Source organism: Melanerpes formicivorus, unplaced genomic scaffold, assembly GCF_026170545.1.
Source record: "Melanerpes formicivorus ecotype bairdi unplaced genomic scaffold, bMelFor1.0.p_v2 SCAF_96, whole genome shotgun sequence".
Lineage (NCBI taxonomy): Eukaryota > Metazoa > Chordata > Aves > Piciformes > Picidae > Melanerpes > Melanerpes formicivorus.
Genome location: NW_027142448.1, coordinates 1325236 through 1342728, shown reverse-complemented (window position 1 = coordinate 1342728; position 17493 = coordinate 1325236). Strand labels below are relative to the sequence as shown.

General features: G+C 50.8%; 1 protein-coding gene across 1 annotated transcript; it reads right to left on the bottom strand.

The window, feature by feature from the left end:
* Nucleotides 1-800: 800 nt before the first annotated feature.
* Nucleotides 801-12837, bottom strand: LOC137455333 (C-type lectin domain family 4 member D-like). Its single transcript, XM_068166056.1, has 6 exons — nt 12326-12837; nt 6476-6592; nt 4070-4171; nt 3365-3516; nt 2053-2174; nt 801-1372 (listed from the first exon to the last, which is right to left on the bottom strand). Exons 1-6 carry the CDS (start codon nt 12390-12392, stop codon nt 1228-1230), a joined length of 705 nt encoding a protein of 234 aa, XP_068022157.1. The 5' UTR covers nt 12393-12837; the 3' UTR covers nt 801-1227.
* Nucleotides 12838-17493: the final 4656 nt, after the last annotated feature.

Below are 17493 nucleotides of genomic sequence, written 5' to 3'. Positions count from 1 at the left end.
TTGAGGGCTGGCCTTAACCATGGAGACTGTTGCACAGGTAACCCATGAATGTGAAACACCTGCTGCAGTCAAGCAGCTGAAATGCAAGCATGGGGAAGCCTGGCAGGCTGACCACAGCACACTGCCACACACTCACCATGGCAAGTGCCATGAGCTCACCATGGTGGAAGCAATCACTGAATAACTGCAGACATAGCCATTGGGCTTTGGGCAACCTGATCTAGTTGAGGATGCTCCTGCTCACTGCAGATGGGGTTGGACTAGATGACCTGTGGAGGTCCTTTCCAACCCAGACCATTCTATGGTAAAGACCCCAGAGTGCACACAAAGGATCTATTAGGGAAGGCAGTTTTGGTTAGTCCTGCTTCAGGCAAAAGCAAAGTTATCTATGGGGTTGCTTTTGCTTAAGGACTTTGGTGCACCTGGTAGATGATGTGGGAGGATGGAGAAGTCTGATGTGTAGCTCAAGGAGATTTTGTTTGGGGTAAGAACTTGGTTTATGTGTTACTACATTAGTATTATCGTTACTCCTGCTGTTTCTTCTCTCTTGGTGCTGTTCTGCTGAGCTCTGCTTAGCTCAGCTCACAGGGTTTGGCCTTTTTTGTTTGCTGATTTTTTTTCCCCCTCATGATTCTCCTTCCCATCCAATGGGGTGGGGGTGGCAGGTCAGTGAGCAAGCAGGTGTGTGGAGCTCACTTTCTGACTGGGGCACCATTGTGTGGTTCTTTGATTACACAAAACACCCACAGCTTAGAGAAGGGAAGCGAGAGAGACGCAGCACAGAGCCTTCTTCATTGGTCTAACACTGTATTTTCTCTTCTCTAAGAATTAAGTATTTATTCAGCAGAACTGGTGCAACTAGAGGACATTCTCTGTGGGACTCAGCAAAGAGCAGACATCTCTGCTCAAGGACACAAAGGAAATTGCAGCTCTGAACATTTGTCTTCCATTCCGCTCTCTTCTTCCTGGAGAAGTCGACATCTCTTCAGCCAGTGACTGCTGAACCCACTCAGAGAGAAGAGAACCCAAGAGCCCAGGACCTGTTTTGATTACCTTGTGCCTCCATGTGTTCCCTGAGCTATTACATGCACTGATGATGCTGGACACAGGGTAACATGACTTCCAGTTGCATCATTCCACCCAGCAGAGCAAAGAGGCCCTGTACCCCACCCAGCACAGCTCTGCACTGTTCCCTGCACACTGCTCATCAGGATGAGAGCATCTCCATCAAACAGTAACTGCTGCAGCTTCACAGATTCGATGATGACTCCAGCATTTCACATTATTCCAGTTGTTGGGTGGCTCTGATAACCTGTGCATGACAACACAGTCTTCACCATACGTATGGCTTGGTTCACCCTTCCTCCAGAACCTGGAACAGAGACAGGCATTAGTCTTCAGTGCACCCTGGAGAGTGCTGCTGGAAAAGGCCTCAGCAGGATGCAAGGCTTGCAGGAGAGAGAGAGAAATTCCAGATGCTAATTTATGAACAGACACAATACTGCTCCTCCTGTGCTGGTAACCCCCTGGCACCAGCCTCATGTGGAACCCTGCCTTCTTCCTGCAGCCAGGCAGAGTCCTTCTCAGTATTGCTTGGGCAAGCTGCCCACCACTGCTCACTCCATGTGTTTCACACTCAGCAAAGGCATCTTTCTGCCTCCAGGGCAAGTTCATCCTCCACAAGAAGACACAGCAAGAGCTGTGCTCCATCTCTTTCACAGCATCACAGCACTGGCCATGCCCATGCATATATCTGCATGGCAGGGGCACTATGGAGGTCAGACCCAGTTGGACATCTCTGAAGGATTCTTCCTGCTGGCAAGACACAGCTTGCTCTGTGCCTACAGCACTGATGGCCATGTCACAGGTAGATAATGACTGGTGCAAGGATGGGGCACTGAGAACCTCAGCCCATTGTGAACACAGCCCTCTGCTGCTCCATGACTGACCTCTCACCAGAGGCCTCTCCAGTCTCATGCACCAGCAGACACCCTTACCTCTCCTGTACTTTCTTGCACTACCTCCAAAGGTTCTCCATTTGAGGATACTCACGCTGCTGTCTCATTAAATGGAGTCTGGTCCACCCAGTGCCACTCTTCCTGCTCCTGTGCTTTCAGACCAATGTAGTAGTTCTCTCCTTTTCTAAATTTTTGCAGCTCCTTAGAGAGGAAATTCTGGAAATCAAAGAGAGTGCAATGTCCATGAGGTGCAGGACTAAGCAGAGGGAGGCAGCAGGGGTTCCACGTGGGGTGGGGCTGGTGACAGAGGGAAGCTGGTACTGAAGGGATGCAGAAAAGACATGTCATAGAATTGTTTTGGTTGGGAAAGACCTCTAAGAGCGACCTAAGACCACCATGGACATTAGACCATGTCCCCAGATGCCATGTCCACACATTTTTGGCAGACTCCCAGGGATGGTGACTCCCATCACCTCCTTGGGCAACCTGTTCCAGTGCCTGACCTCTCAAATCTTTCCTAATATCCAATCTAGACCTCCCATGGTACAACTGGAGGGCATTTCCTCTTGTCCCATCACTTGTTGCTAGGGAAAAGAGGCTGACCCCCACCTCACTACAACCTCCTTTAGGTAGTTGTAGAGAGCAAGGAGGTCTCTGCTCAGCCTCCTCTTCTACAGACTAAATAATCAGCCACTCCTCATACAACTTGCTCACTACACCCTTCACCAGCCTCATTGCCCTACTCTGGACATCTTTCCTGTAGTGAGGGGCTCAGAACTGAACACAGTGTTCCAGGTGTGGGTGGCCTCACCAGTGCTTAGTACAGGGGCACTGCCACTTCCCTACTCCTGCTGGCCATACTGTTCCTGATACAGGCCAGGATGCTGCTGGCCACCTGGGCACACTGCTGGCTCATGTTCAGTCAGCTGTCACCCAGCACCCCCAGGTCCTATTCTGCCAGGCAACTTTCTGGCCACTCTGTCCCAAGCCTGGAGCATTGCATGGGGTTGTTGTGACCCAAGGACAGGATCTGGCACTTGGCTTTGTCAAACATCATACTACTGACCTCAGTTTATCAATCCAGCCTGTCCAGATCCCTTTGCAGAGCCTTCCTACTCTCACACAGATCAACACACTCACCCAACTTAATGTCATCTGCACCCTTGTTGAGGGTGCACTCAATCCCCTCATCAGGGTCACTGATAAAGATAATAAAGAGAACTGGCCCCAGGACTGAGCCTGAAGAACACCAGTAGTGACCCTCTGCCAACTGGATGTATGTCCATTCACCACCACCCTTCTTCTCCTGTCTCCTCCCTTGCAGCACAAGCAGGGGCTCTGAGTCCCCTCCGAGGCAGGGCTCTGTGTCTCTGCCTGCTGTGTCCTTCTCTCAGCCCTGCACATACCTGCTCTGCTTTGCTGTTGATCACCACCAGGTGGGCACCCATCCCGGTGCAGTTCTGCTCACTCTCAGCCCAGGAGAGTGGATCAGGGGAGAGGTAATAGCAGCTTTCCTGAAAGAGTTTCCAGTCCCTCGGGCAGCACCTCCAGCCTAGCCCTGTGTGGGAAGAGACCACACCGATGAATGCTGGTAAGAAGAGAGCTGCCCATGCCAAGGGTGATGCTCAGGTTCCCCTTTCCCTCAAAGGAAGTGCTTGAAAAAGCAGTAGAGGTGTTTCTTCCCATTGCTTTGGGGTATGAGCAGTGAGCTCTGAGCACACAAACCAGTGGTGGTTTTGTAACAAGATCTCAGGTCTTGACAAAGTTCTTTTGGTGACTTAGTTTGACTTCTCTTTGCACAGTTTCCTTCGAGCCTTTAGCCCAAGGGAACAGGAGATACTGCTGCTTTGCCTGACTAGAGGGAAATGTAACCTTTCCTGTGCCACCTGATGTTATCCCTTTTGTTTTGTCAGTGCTCACAGCCACCCAGCCCTCTAGGACACCATTAACATGGCCCTCTCCTCCCTCTAAGCTGATAGCAGGGAATCCTTCCCACCTCTGGAGTCTGCCTCTCAGGAGTCTGCTCCCACTCTTACTTGCTGTCAGAGCAGACCCCAGCATTCGCTGTCCCCATCCTAAGGACCTCCTGTGGCCTTGCCAGCACTACTGACCTTTGCTTTGTGGCAGTGCTGACGTGCATCGCCACTCCATGGCTCTCTGCTGCAGGGCTGTGGGCTGGTCACCGCTGTCACTGCCAGGGCAGAGGGAAGCAGCTGGAAAGGGAGAAGAAAGGCAGCAGAGAGAGACCTTCCTCTTGGCTCCTCACATCATAGTATCATAGTATCATAGTATCACAGTATCAGTCAGGGTTGGAAGGGACCACAAGGATCAGCTAGTTCCAACCCCCCTGCCATGGCCAGGGACACCCCACACTAGATCAGCCTGGCCACAGCCTCAGCCAGCCTGGCCTTAAACACCTCCAGGGACAGGGCCTCAACCACCTCCCTGCACAACCCATTCCAGGGCTTCACCACTCTCATGGTAATCTCCACAAACTCTCTGTGCAAGAATAACTTTTTAATGAATTATTTGAGCATCCTGCAGTTAATGCTAAAAGGTGAGAGGTCTGCACCATGCAGCTGATGCTGGAGATGCCAGCACTCTGAAAATTTTTTTCCACTAGATCACAAAGTGTGTCCCATCACCATAGAATAGAATAGAATAGAATAGAATAGAATAGAATAGAATAGAATAGAATAGAATAGAATAGAATAGAATAGACCAGGATGGAAGAGACCTTCAAGATCATCGTGTCCAACCCTTCAACCAATCCAACACCACCTAAACAACTAACCCATGGCACCAAGCACCCTGGCAAGTCTCTTCCTGAACACCTCCAGTGATGGTGACTCCACCACCTCCCTGGGCAGCCCATTCCAATGGGCAATCACTCTCTCTGTGTAGAACTCCTTCTTACCCTCCAACCTAAACCTTCCTTGGTGCAGCCTGAGACTGTGTCCTCTTGTTCTGGTGCTGGCTGCCTGGGAGAAGAGACCAACCTCTGCCTGTCTACAACCTCCCTTCAGATAGTTGTAGAGAGCAATGAGATCACCTCTGAGCCTCCTCTTCTCCAGGCTAAGCAACCCCAGCTCCCTCAGCCTCTCCTCACAGGGCTGTGTTCCAACCTTAGAGAGCCCAAGTGCAGACTCAGCTCTCTGGTGCTCTTATCCCCATTTTATTCACCCTTTGCTGAATATAATAAAGTTCTTTTTGTGTGGTATGGAGGTAGAGGATTGTTCCACTGTTCCAAAGAGGCCATGCAAGGTGGGGACACACAGTCTGGGAACACTGAAAAGACCCAGGGTAAACAGGTGAAGATTTGGAGGATGTATGCAGGCAAGCTCCATGTAGAAGGACCTGGGAGTCCTGGTGGACAGTAAGTTATCCATGGGACAGCAATGTGCCCTTGTGGCCAAGAAGGCCTATGGTATTCTGAGGTGTATTGAGAAGAGTGTGGCCAGCAGGATGAGGGAGATTCTCCTCCCCCTCTACTCTGCCCTAGTGAGACCATGTCTAGAGTGTTGTGTCCAGTTCTGGGCTCCTAAGTTCAACAGATACAGGGAAATGCTGGCAAGAGTCCACTGGAGGGCTACAAGGGTGATTAAGGCTACAGAACATCCTTACGAGGAAAGGCTGAGAGACCTGAGGCTGTTTAGCCTGGAGAGGGCTGAGAGGGGATCTCATTCATGTTTACAAACATCTGAAGGGTGGCTGTCAGGAAGAAGGAGCCAGTCTTGTTTCAGTGGTGCCCTGTGGCAGGACCGGGGACAAGAGGCACAAATTGCAAGGCACAACATTCTACTGCAACCTGAGGAAAAGCTTCTTTACTATGAAGGTAATGGAGAGCTGGACCATGCTCCTCAGAGGGCTTGTGAGGCCTCTTCCTCTAGAGACTTTCAAAACCCACCTGGACATGTTTCTGTGTGGCCTGTCCAAGGTGAGCCTGCTTTGGCAGTGGCTTGGAGGTCCCTTCCAACCCCTGCCATTCTAAGATTCTATATACAAAGTCAGGGCAGAAAAGCCCAGGACCTTACAGAAAGCCCAAACAACCCTGAAGTGCTGAAGATTGTCATGCTTCAAGTAGGGTGACTAGAGACCTCCAAAGGCCCCATTTCACCCAACCTTTCCCATTATTCTAAGACAGAGGATGGATACAACAGACCCATCTAGCATAATGCTGTGGTTGTCTTAGCTGCCACACACCAGTTGGCCAAAACACGTGGTTTGGCTGGGCCTACAAGAGAGAACTTTGTGTCATGTCACAACTCTACCCTCAAATCCCCAATGTTTAAGCAGCCAGCAAATAGTCTGCTCCTCAACATATCTTTCCAATGCTCCACATTCAGGTTTTCTGAGCCCAAATATTGGTGCTTACATCTTTTCTCATGACAAAATCCTTTCTGAGTAAAAGTTGCCTCCTGGTTAAGAAGATATGGCACTCTGGGCTCTGATTTCTCTGCTTTACTCCCAGCACTTCCCCCAGACCTCTCTGCTACAACCAGCTTGCACATACTCACCCAGGAGAGCAATAGCAAGGGCAAGGCACACCAAGAAGAGCAGCAGTGAGATCAGCCACGGGAGCCATGCTGGGTACTTCTGAGGATGGTGCTCACACTTCTTTGTCTTGGGAGGTACTGAAAGTGAAGGAACACACCAAACACTGCACCACAGTCTACCATGCTTCAGTAAGCCCAAGTGAGTAAGTGGGGTAAAGAGACAGCAGGACTCAGTGCAAGACAGAAGTAAAGAAGTTTGAGGCGAGTCTGTTACTAATAATAAGCTTTAGAGAGAGACCTCTTCCATTGGTCAGCAGGGAACTCCCCAGTCTGCCATGTGTGTCTGTCAGCCAAGCCTAGTAGGCAAGGCTTCCAGAAACCTGCTGCTTGGGCAATCCCTCTGACTGCTTCCCAAAGCCTGGGGGCCCAAAGCATCATTTTTTGTTATCAGAAGAGAAAACATTCATAGACCCAGATCTCTCCAGCCAAACTGTTCTTCTAGCTAGAGCTTTGGTCTGCAGTGAAAACAAGGACCTGGATCATAATCTAGAGTCCAGTTCCCTACTTTGCCCAATCCATTTCACCAGTCTAAATGATTTTGTGGTGTGCTGCACGTCCACAGGCTTGTGCTGAGTCAGCCCTGTGCATCCCACACTCGCAGGCAGGCGGCACAGCTCGCACTGCCAGTATGCATGCAGCTCACCAGTGTGGCTGAAGCACAGAAGTGCACACTCAGTGGGTTAATGCTTGCAGGGTGTCCAGCAGGGTCACAGCACAACAGACCTGCTGAGCATATGCTGGTTATTCAGCATGGAAATCCAACATCTTCTAGGCATGTGCAACAAGTGTGGTGCCACACAGATGCCAGTGTTTCTACCTGGGAAACCCTGGCTGGAACTGCAGGAAGTGTAACTGCACTGTGGTGTAAAACTGTGGTGGGTTAAGGTCTTTTTCTGAAAACAAAAGAACAAAGCAGGGGGGAGGGCTTGTGGGTACTTTACCCTCCCTGCAGGGCATTTCCCCCTGGGAAAGCTGAGTCTGTTCCACTCCCCCCTCCCTGCCCAGCTAGGGTATAAAAAGCAGGACATCATAGCTGTTGGCTCTCCTTTTGGCTCCTGCCTCTGCTGGATGAGAGCTACTGCAGCTGCCCTCCTGCTCCTCAGCCACGTGGCCGGACCTGATCCTTCTCCCTGCTGCCTCTGCACCTCCTCAGAGAAAGACTGGTTTTGTATTGTTCTTTTCTGTCCCCCTCCCATCCACTCTTGTTCCTTGCCCTTGTGAACTTTTCCTGTTATTGTCATACATATATATATAGTTTAAAGAAAAATTCTTTGCCTCTCTACTTCCAAGCTGACCCCAGATTGTTGTTTAGTGGATTTGCTCCTTACCCCTTTTTCTTTCCTTCTCTGTTTGGAGGGAGGAGGTGGGGGGGATTGGGGAAGAGATTCTCAGTCTTTTCCCCATTTGGGCTTTTAACTCCCAGTTAAGGCTCAAACCACTACAAAAACACACCCTGGTAGCCTCTGCCATCTCCTGCCACAGATCATATGTTGTTTGATTAGCTGTTGCCTTCTCCTTCCCATCTTCCAGTGAGTGCCAATTTTGGTAGCTCTTGAGCCCACCTGGAAGGGGCTGCTAAACGCCATTGCCAACAAGGAGCCTGCATGGACAGAGAAACTACTCAGAAGTACAACAGAGCAGCAAGACTCCTTCAGGCTTTCAATCATTTTCAACCATAACTCTTGTCCTAGCAGCATATCATGAGGCTGAGACATTACCACTGTGTGCAAGAGTCTTGCTACCAGCAATGCATCCTCCTGGCCAAGGCAGCCAACAGTGTTCCCAGATGCATTAAGAAGAGTGTGGCCAGCATGCTGAAGGAGGTTCTCCTCCCCATCTACTCTGCCCTGATGAGGCCATGGCTGGAGTATTGCTCATTGTGCATGGCTCTGGGCTCCCCAGTTCAAGAGAGACAGGGAACTGCTGGACAGAGTCTGATGGGGAGCCTTAAAGGTGATGAGGGGACTAAAGCATCTCTCTAAGGAGGACAAGCTGAGAGACCTGGGGCTATTCAGTCTGGAGGAGACTGAGAGGAGATCTTATCAATGCTTATCAATGTCTAGAGGATGTCAAGAGGATGGGCTCTTTTCAGTGGTGTCCAGACATAGGACAAGGGAAAAGAGGCACAAAGTAGAATATTGGAGGTTTCACTTAAACATAACAGAAAGCTTCTGCACTTTGAGGGTAATAAAGGACTGGACCAGGCTGCCCAGAGAGATAGTGGAGTCTCCTTCCCTGGAGACTTTCAAAACCCACCTGGACATTGCAGTCCTGTGCAACCTGCTCTAAGCCAACCTGCTTTAGCAGGGGGGTTGGACTAAGCTATCTGTGGAGGTCCCTTCCAGACTTTGATCCTGTGGTTCTGTGATACTGGCCACTACTCTGACTTCCAAATACAAGTTACAACTAATGTGTGATTGCTGGGGCAGGTGTGCCCAAAGACAGCCCCTGAGCACACACCCAGGTTTACAGCATGTGCCTGGCATCAGCAGCTCATGCAAACATGCCTGGATCAGATCTCCTTGGAAAAGTTCAGTTGAAACAAAATGGGGAACCTCACCATGGTGTAGGTGCTAGCTACACCCAGAAGCAACTAACCCTGCTGCATTTAAACCAGTGGGCTTTCAAGTCAGCCAGCAGCATGTACATTCATTATTTCCATGACTCATGCCTCAGAGCAGACAAGGGATAACCTGGAGCTGATTCCTGCTCTCTTTGTGATTGCAAAACCAAGATGAACCTGTAGATAGGCAAGTTAATATCCTTAGCAGCACTAACCCTTGATTCATGTGTTCATCCATCATAGTATCACAGTCTCACAGTATTACCAAGGTTGGAAGAGACCTCAAAGATCATCAAGTCCAACCTGGCACCACAGACCTCATGACTAGACCATGGCACCAAGTGCCACATCCAATCCCCTCTTGAACACCTCCAGGGATGGGGACTCCACCACCTCCCTGGGCAGCACATTCCAATGGCTAACAACTCTCTCTGGGAAGAACTTTCTCCTCACCTCCAGCCTAAACCTCCCCTGGCACAGCTTGAGACTGTGTCCTCTTGTTCTGGTACTGGTTGCCTGGGAGAAGAGACCAACCCCTTCCTGGCTACAACCTCCCTTCAGGTAGTTGTAGAGAGCAATGAGGTCTCCCCTGAGCCTCCTCTTCTCCAGGCTAAGCAACCCCAGCTCCCTCAGCCTCTCCTCACAGGGCTGTGCTCAAGGCCTCTCCCCAGCCTTGTTGCCCTTCTCTGGACACCTTCAAGTCTCTCAATGTCCTTCCTAAACTGAGGGGCCCAGAACTGGACACAGGACTCAAGGTGTGGCCTAACCAGTGCAGAGTACAGGGCACAATGACTTCCCTGCTCCTGCTGGCCACACTGTTCCTGATGCAGGCCAGGATGCCATTGGCCCTCTTGGCCACCTGGGCACACTGCTGGCTCATGTTTAGGCAGCTGTCAACCAGCACCCCCAGGTCCCTCTCTGCCTGGCAGCTCTCAGCCACTCTGCCACCAGCCTGTAGCTCTGCATGGGGTTGCTGTGGCCAAAGTGCAGCCCCTGGCACTTGGACTTGTTGAATGCCATCCTGTTGGCCTCTGCCCATCTGTCCAGTCGGTCAAGGTCCCTCTGCAGAGCCCTTCTGTCCTCTCACTGACCAACATCTGCTCCTAACTTGGTGTCATCTGCAAATCTATGTGCATATACCTTCATCCTTCTGGACCTGCTGCTCTGGAGAGTCCTGTGGAGAGTGGAAGCAATGAGCCAGACATGGAATATCTCTGTGTGCTCCTGCTTGTGGCATAATGACTGCTGAATCCCTCCTGACCAGATCATGCCTTTAATTTGGGCAAGCCCTAGTAAAGACAGCATTTTACAACTGTGACTTTTAATGGCAATGAAAAAATTGTTCCTTTGGTGTGCTAATGATTTTTTAGAAGTGGTAGACACTCCTCACAGAAATTAATCTTCCTCCAGGTCTTAGATAATTCTTTTTCTGTGTATTTTAGGGTGGTTTGTTGTGTTTTTTTTCTCAAGCCAATTCTTCCTTTTAACTTTTGGGCCTCTTTTCTCTAAAGAGCAGTTTCTCAGTTACCCAAGGACATTGGAGCAGTAGGTTTCTGCAGCCAGTGCCACCTCTCACAAAGCTGCAGAGGGCAACTGACTGCTCAGCTGTAAGGAGACACAGTTGTTCTCTACTCCTGCTCTCTTCACCAGCAGGAATCTGCAGTCTCATAGCCTCACTCTCTCAGAGGTCAGAGCAACAGCAAGCAGGAATTGGCTTTATTTGCTGACATAGCTGTCACCCATGTGTGAGAGACTACAAGTTCGTCTCTCTTGGTGTGATTCAACAAAGATAAAATCACTTGCTGCTTGCGCAGACAATAGCTGACAGAGCCACTGGAACGACTCTTGGAAGATGCAAAGATAACATTGCTCACTGGGCCACAGCTGGCCTACAACAATGACCCAGCCATTCATGCCTTCAGGACGAGACAATCTCCGCCCATCAAGTACCCTGGAAAGGGTAGACCTAAGGATTATTTCCTGCCCCTGGAATTCCTGAGGGACAATACTTGGACACATACTAAAAACTGTATAAAAGACTGGAGCCACTACTGGCTAGGAGGAGAAGAAAAACACAGAAGGAAAATGTGGGGGACTGTGTCTCCCGGGCTGGATGATTAAAGGAGGAGAAAAATGGAGAAGGAAAACACAGGAGACGGAGCATGCTGCTGAGAAGGGAAAGCCGGGACAAGGCTGCTCCAGAGAAAAGAGGCTGCCCAGAGGGCCACAGCTCTTCTCCAGCCAAAGCCTCAGCACCCTTTCTCTACAGACCCAGGCTGCCCAGAGGACCACAGCTCTTCTCCAGCAAAAGCCTCAGCACCATTTCTCTACAGACCCAGGCTGCCCACAGGACCACAGCTCTTCTCCAGCCAAAGCCTCAGCAGCCTTTCTCTACAGACCCAGGCTGCCCAGAGGACCACAGCTCTTCTCCAGCCAAAGCCTCAGCACCCTTTCTCTACAGACCCAGGCTGCCCAGACGACCACAGCTCTTCTCCAGCCAGAGCCTCAGCACTGTTTCTCTACAGACCCAGGCTGCCCAGAGGACCACAGCTCTTCTCCAGCCAGAGCCTCAGCACCGTTCCTGTACCAACCCAACATCTCCTGCAGCACCTTTCCTCCCCAGACTCAAACTGTCTTGGGGGGGTGAGGGGTGTGGTAATACAATTCCTTTCCTCTTCTCTCTCTCTTCTCTCTCTCCCTCTCTATTTTCTCCCTCTCCCCTTCTTATGGCCACTTTATTTATGTAATCAATAGTCTAGCTGTTGATATTTTGGCCTCGTTTGTGCCTCTTGTTTCACATCCTGGGAATATTCATAAGAACTGTGTCTCCAGACCAAGACACCATGTTTGAGGAGGCATCTACTAGCTCTATTTTATGAGGCTGAGCACCCACCCTGGACCCTCTACCAGTCATCACTGTTGGTGTTGCAATCAGGAGACTAAGGGAGGTCAAATACTTTCCCTAATGCTCACTTGAAACCGATTGTTTGTGCTCCCATTAGTCACCTTGTCCATGCTGCAACACAAGCCATCTAAAGGTTGCCACCTCTTCTTTTGTAGACCTCCCTTGACTCTCTTACTTCAAAGCTCCTCCAGTCTCCTGCTCATTTAGTGGCAGACAACTCCTTATTCTCATTTGTCAAGACCAAGTATAGGAACAAGAGCCACAGAAGGAACAAATCTGTTCCCTGCTCATCAGTTCCCCTCCTCCCAGTCACCTTGCCCTGGGTAAGTCATTCACTGCTTACCTTTGACCTCTGCAGCCGGGGATGCCTTCTGGAACTTCACCTCGGCATAGGTGACTTCTGATGCCATTTAACCACTGGATGATCAGCTCCCTCTCCTTAGCTTTGCCACCTAATATGTCCCCCGTTCCAGAGGGAGACATCAAGAAGTTACTGAACCTTTTCTGTCTGCTTATTCATCCCCTGTGTACCAAAGAAGGCTGCGCTGGAAGCGCTGGCAAACTCCTGAGGTCTCAGCAATGCTCTGATCAAATCTTCAGTTTCCCAGCCCTGGCACTACGAAAGCCTCTGAGGGAGGAAAGAAAAATGAGAAGCTAACAACTGAAAAGGAAGTTGCAGCTCTTCTTCCTCATATCATATTTTACATGTTTCCTTTCTTAAACCTCTTGGGTTTTGTCCTTTTTAAACTCTTCTCCCCTCATCTTCCTGCTGTCTGTCAGTAATGTCACCATTGCTCTTTGGTTTGCAAATGTCCTGGCTCTGAGCCCAGTTTAACCCCCAGCACTGCCCAGCACTGCCCAGCACTGCCCAATGCAAAACGCATTCTGCCCTCGCGTGCCTCATGTGACTGCACTTGCCACATCACGTAGCTCATGCCATGTCTCATCCTGTGAAGACAGACCCAGTCAGCACTAGAACAAATCTCAGACAGGGAACTGTTCCTGTGTGAGACTGAGAACTTGCAGCCTTAGGCAAAGGAATAAAAATATCAGAAGTTTGGTGTATCCCAGAAGAAAAACAGAAGGATGAAGGCAGGGACAGGGAGGAGAACAAGCAAAGCAGAATTAAATGGTGGTTTGAGAAGTTATTGCTGAAAGCACACACAGAGTGATACCTTTCTATCAAACCCTGATTCATAACTGCAGAAGCTCAGAGCAGTGCTTGGTTCAGGGGCTGAGGCTCCATTTCTGAGACTGAAAAGGACTGGTTTATATTGCTTGCTCCAACTGTGCCCTCTTGTTCTGGTGCTGCTTGCCTGGGAGGAGAGACCAACCCCCAGCTGGCTACAACCTCCCTTCAGGGAGTTGGAGAGAGCAAGAAGGTCTCCCCTGAGCCTCCTCTTCTCCAGGCTAAGCAACCCCAGCTCCCTCAGCCCCTCCCCACCTTTGTTGCCCTTCTCTGGACACCTTCCAGCATCTCAACATCTTTCCTAAACTGAGGGGCCCAGAACTGGATACAGGACTCAAGGTGTGGCCTAACCAGTGCTGAGCACAGGGCACAATGACTTCCCTGCTCCTGCTGGCCACACTGTTCCTGATTGGCCATTGGAATGTGCTGCCCAGGGAGGTGGTGGAGTCGCCATCACTGGAGGTGTTTAGGAAGAGCCTGGATGAGGCACTTGGTGCCATGGTTTAGTTGATCAGATGGTGTTGGGTGATGGGTTGGACTTGATGACCTCAAGGGTCTCTTCCAACCTGGTTTATTCTATTCTATTCTATTCTATTCTATTCTATTCTATTCTATTCTATTCTATTCTATTCTATTCTATCATTCAATTCCCTTTTCTGCTTCCTGGTAAAGGTCTCTGATATTAGCTGGGACAGATGAAGACAAGGGAAATGGCCACTGAGATACATTATGAATCAGACTTCTGAGAAGAAATGCCAATGAGTCAGAGTAGCCTGGAGAAAGACTGAGAAGGGTTAAATCAGCTGACAGGATCAGAAATCACAGGATGGGTTGGGTAGGACCTTTAAAGTTCGTAGAATCAATCACAGAGTCATTGAATATCAAATTGGAAGGGACCTCAAGGACCACAGAATCATACAATGGTCTGGGTTAGAATGGCTCTTAAAGATCATCTCCTTACAACCCACTGACATGGATAAGGACACCTCCTACTAGACCAGGATGCTGAAGGCCTCTTCCAACCTGGCTTTGAACACTTCCAGGGCTGAGGTCTCCACAACTTCTCTGAAGAACCTGTTCCAGTGCCTCACCAATCTCATGGAGAATTTCCTCCTAATATCTAATCTAAATTTAGCTTCTCCTATTGTGAAGCCATTATCCCTTGTCCTGTCACTACATGCCAATGTCCCTCTCCAGCTCTCCTGTAGCTGCCTTCAACTACTGGAAAGCTGCTGTAAGGTTTTCCTGAAGCCTCCTCTTCTCCAGGCTGAACAACCCCAGGTCTCTCAGTTTGTCTTCATAGGAGAGGTACTCCAGCCCTCTGACCATCTTCATGTCCTCCTCTGGACATACTCTTACAGTTCCATGTCCTTCTGGTGTTGGGGCCCCAGAGCAGGGTAGAGTACTTTGGTGGGGTCTCACAAGAGTGGAGAAGAGAGGGAGAATCCCACCCCTGTACCTGCTGGCCATGCTTCTGTTGATGAAGCCCAGGATTTGGTTTGCTTGCTGGGCAGCAAGTGCACAATACTGGCTCATATTGCCCAAGGAGGTGGTTGGGGCCCCATCCCTGGGGATATTGAAGGTGAGGCTCAACAGGGCTCTGGGAAACCTGATCTAGTTGAGGATGTCCCTGCTTACTGCAGAGGGGGTTGGACTAGATGACCTTTGGAGGTTCCTTCCAACCCAGACCATTCTATGATTCTATGTTGAGTTTCTCATCAACTAGCATCCCCAAGTCCTCCTCAGAAGTGCTTTTGATCAATTCTCTGCATTTGGGTGTGGGACCTTGTTTCTCTCCTAGGGATTAAGGTCATGATGGGCATGCCTTGTTCAACATCTTTGTGGGTGCCATGGACAGTGGCACTGAGTGCACCCTCAGCAGGTTTGCTGATGGCACCAAGCTGTGTGGTGCAGCAGACAGCTGGAGGGAAGGGATCCATCCAGAGGGACCTGGACAGGCTGGAGAGGTGGGCACAAGCCAACCTCAGGAGGTTCAACAAGACCAAGGGCAGGGTCCTGCAGCTGGGTGGAGGCAATCCCAGGCACAAATGCAGGCTGGGCAGGGACTGGCTGGAAAGCAGCCCTGAGGAGAGAGCCTTGGGGGTGCTGGGGGAGGAGAAGCTCACCAGGAGCTCTCAGTGTGCACTTGCAGCCCGGAAAGCCAATCAGATCCTGGGCTGCAGCAGGAGAAGTGTGGCCAGCAGGGCAAGGGAGGTGATTCTTCCCCTCTGCTCAGCTCTGCTGAGACCCCACCTGGAGTACTGCCTCCAGTTCTGGAGCCCCTATTCCAAGAGGGATGTGGAGGTGCTGGAAGGTGTCCAGAGAAGGGCCAGGAGGATGAGCAGAGGGCTGGAGCACCTCTCCTGTGAGGACAGACTGAAGGAGTTGGGGCTGTTCAGTCTGGAGAAGAGAAGGCTCCCAAGTGACCTCATTGTGGCCTTCCAGGATCTGAAGGGGGCTCCAGGAAGGCTGGGGAGGGACTGCTCAGGATCTCAGGGAGTGATAGGACTAGGGGGAATGGAATGAAGCTGGAGGTGGGGAGATTGAGGCTGGAGGTGAGGAGGAAGTTCTTCCCCATGAGAGTGGTGAAGCCCTGGAATGGGTTGTCCAGGGAGGTGGTTGGGGCCCTGTCCCTGGAGGTGTTTAAGGCCAGGCTGGATGAGGCTGTGGCCAGGCTGATGTAGTGTGGGGTGTCCCTGCCCATGGCAGGGGGGTTGGAACTAGATGATCCTTGTGGTCCCTTCCAACCCTGACTGATACTGTGATACTATGATACTATGATAAGGGGCAGTGCAGAGCCCTTGTAGCCAAGAGAAACACATGGAAAGGCACTGAAGCATAGGGAATGGTGCCCCAAGGCAAGACATGAAGCAGTTAGTGAGGGATGGCAGGATTAGTTCTTCAGAAGAGAAAAGGTGTGTTTATTTCCCCCAATTAACAAATTATCCAAGCAAAGCCAGCAGATGATGACACACTGGGATGCATTACCTCACAGCCTGGTTTACTGCCACTGGTGGGAGTGCCACACCTGCAGCCCTTCCTCTCTTGGGTCTGAGCTGCAAGTCTCAGATCTTGGAGATCTGATGCTGCAGTTACTTGACACAACTGCACATCTGATTCCAACCCTGGCTCAGACCCAAGTCCTGTTCAGACCCAGTGGCCTGTTTCAGGGGCTGGGTTGTGAAGTTTAGCTTCTTGGAGCGGACATGTAACGTGCATGAAAAAGCTGTGGCTGCACAATACCTCCCCAGAGAGGCAATCCTTCATACTTCATTGTCTCTTCTGTCCAAGACTGCACAGATCTTAACAGCCTTGAATCTGCTTTGGCTACACCCCTGCCCAGGGAGGTGAATGCACCTCAGCTCCCTCTTTTGAAGGAGGCATGGTGGTACTGGGGAGCAAGGCACAAGAATGGAAAACAGCCACAGTCCCCGGGGAAGCATGGGGGCTCGCAGGTAATGCCCCCCAGACCCATGCTCCCACTCTAGGGCCACTCTTACTGACCTCAAACTCTCTCCCTCCGCATCCTCGTGTCCTCTTCATGAACACAAGGGGAACGCATTGAAGCCTTGTGAGAGGGTTTGGGCAGAGCTGCACCGGTTCGGCTGTCCCAGCAGATGGCACTGAACGGCAGCACGATGCTGCCAGCCCCTCCCCTTGGCCTCATCCTGCAGCTCTCTCAAGCTGCTCCACTTCTCAGGGTTGTATTTATCAGCAGTGCTGTAAATGGCCTTTGCTGACCCTTACCCTGTGCCCTACAACCAAGAAGGCCCTGAAAGCCATTTGCAACCTCCCTGCCCATCAGACACTATGCTCTCCCTGGCCAGCAGCAAGGCAAGGGACATTACCTGCTCCAAAGCAGCACAGTTATCCTATCCAGTCAAGAAGGAACAAAGCAAAAGCCACCTGGAAACGACCATAGAAAGCTGTGTTAGACCCTGGGAGTGCAGTCAACCCAGCTGGATACTCTGTGACAGTCTCACAGTATCACCAAGGTTGGAAGAGACCTCAGGATCATCGAATCCAAGCTGTCACCACAGACCTCATGACTAGACCATGGCACCAAGTGCCACATCCAATCCCCTCTTGAACACCTCCAGGGATGGGGACTCCACCACCTCCCTGGGCAGCACATTCCAATGGCCAATTACTCAGTGAAGAGCTTTCTCCTCATCTCCAGCCTAAACTTGCCCTGGCACAGCTTGAGACTGTGTCCTCTTGTTCTGTTGCTGGGTGCCTGAGAGAAGAGACCAACTCCCACCCAGCTACAACCTCCCTTCAGGGAGTTGCAGAGAGCAATGAGGTCTCCCCTGAGCTTCCTC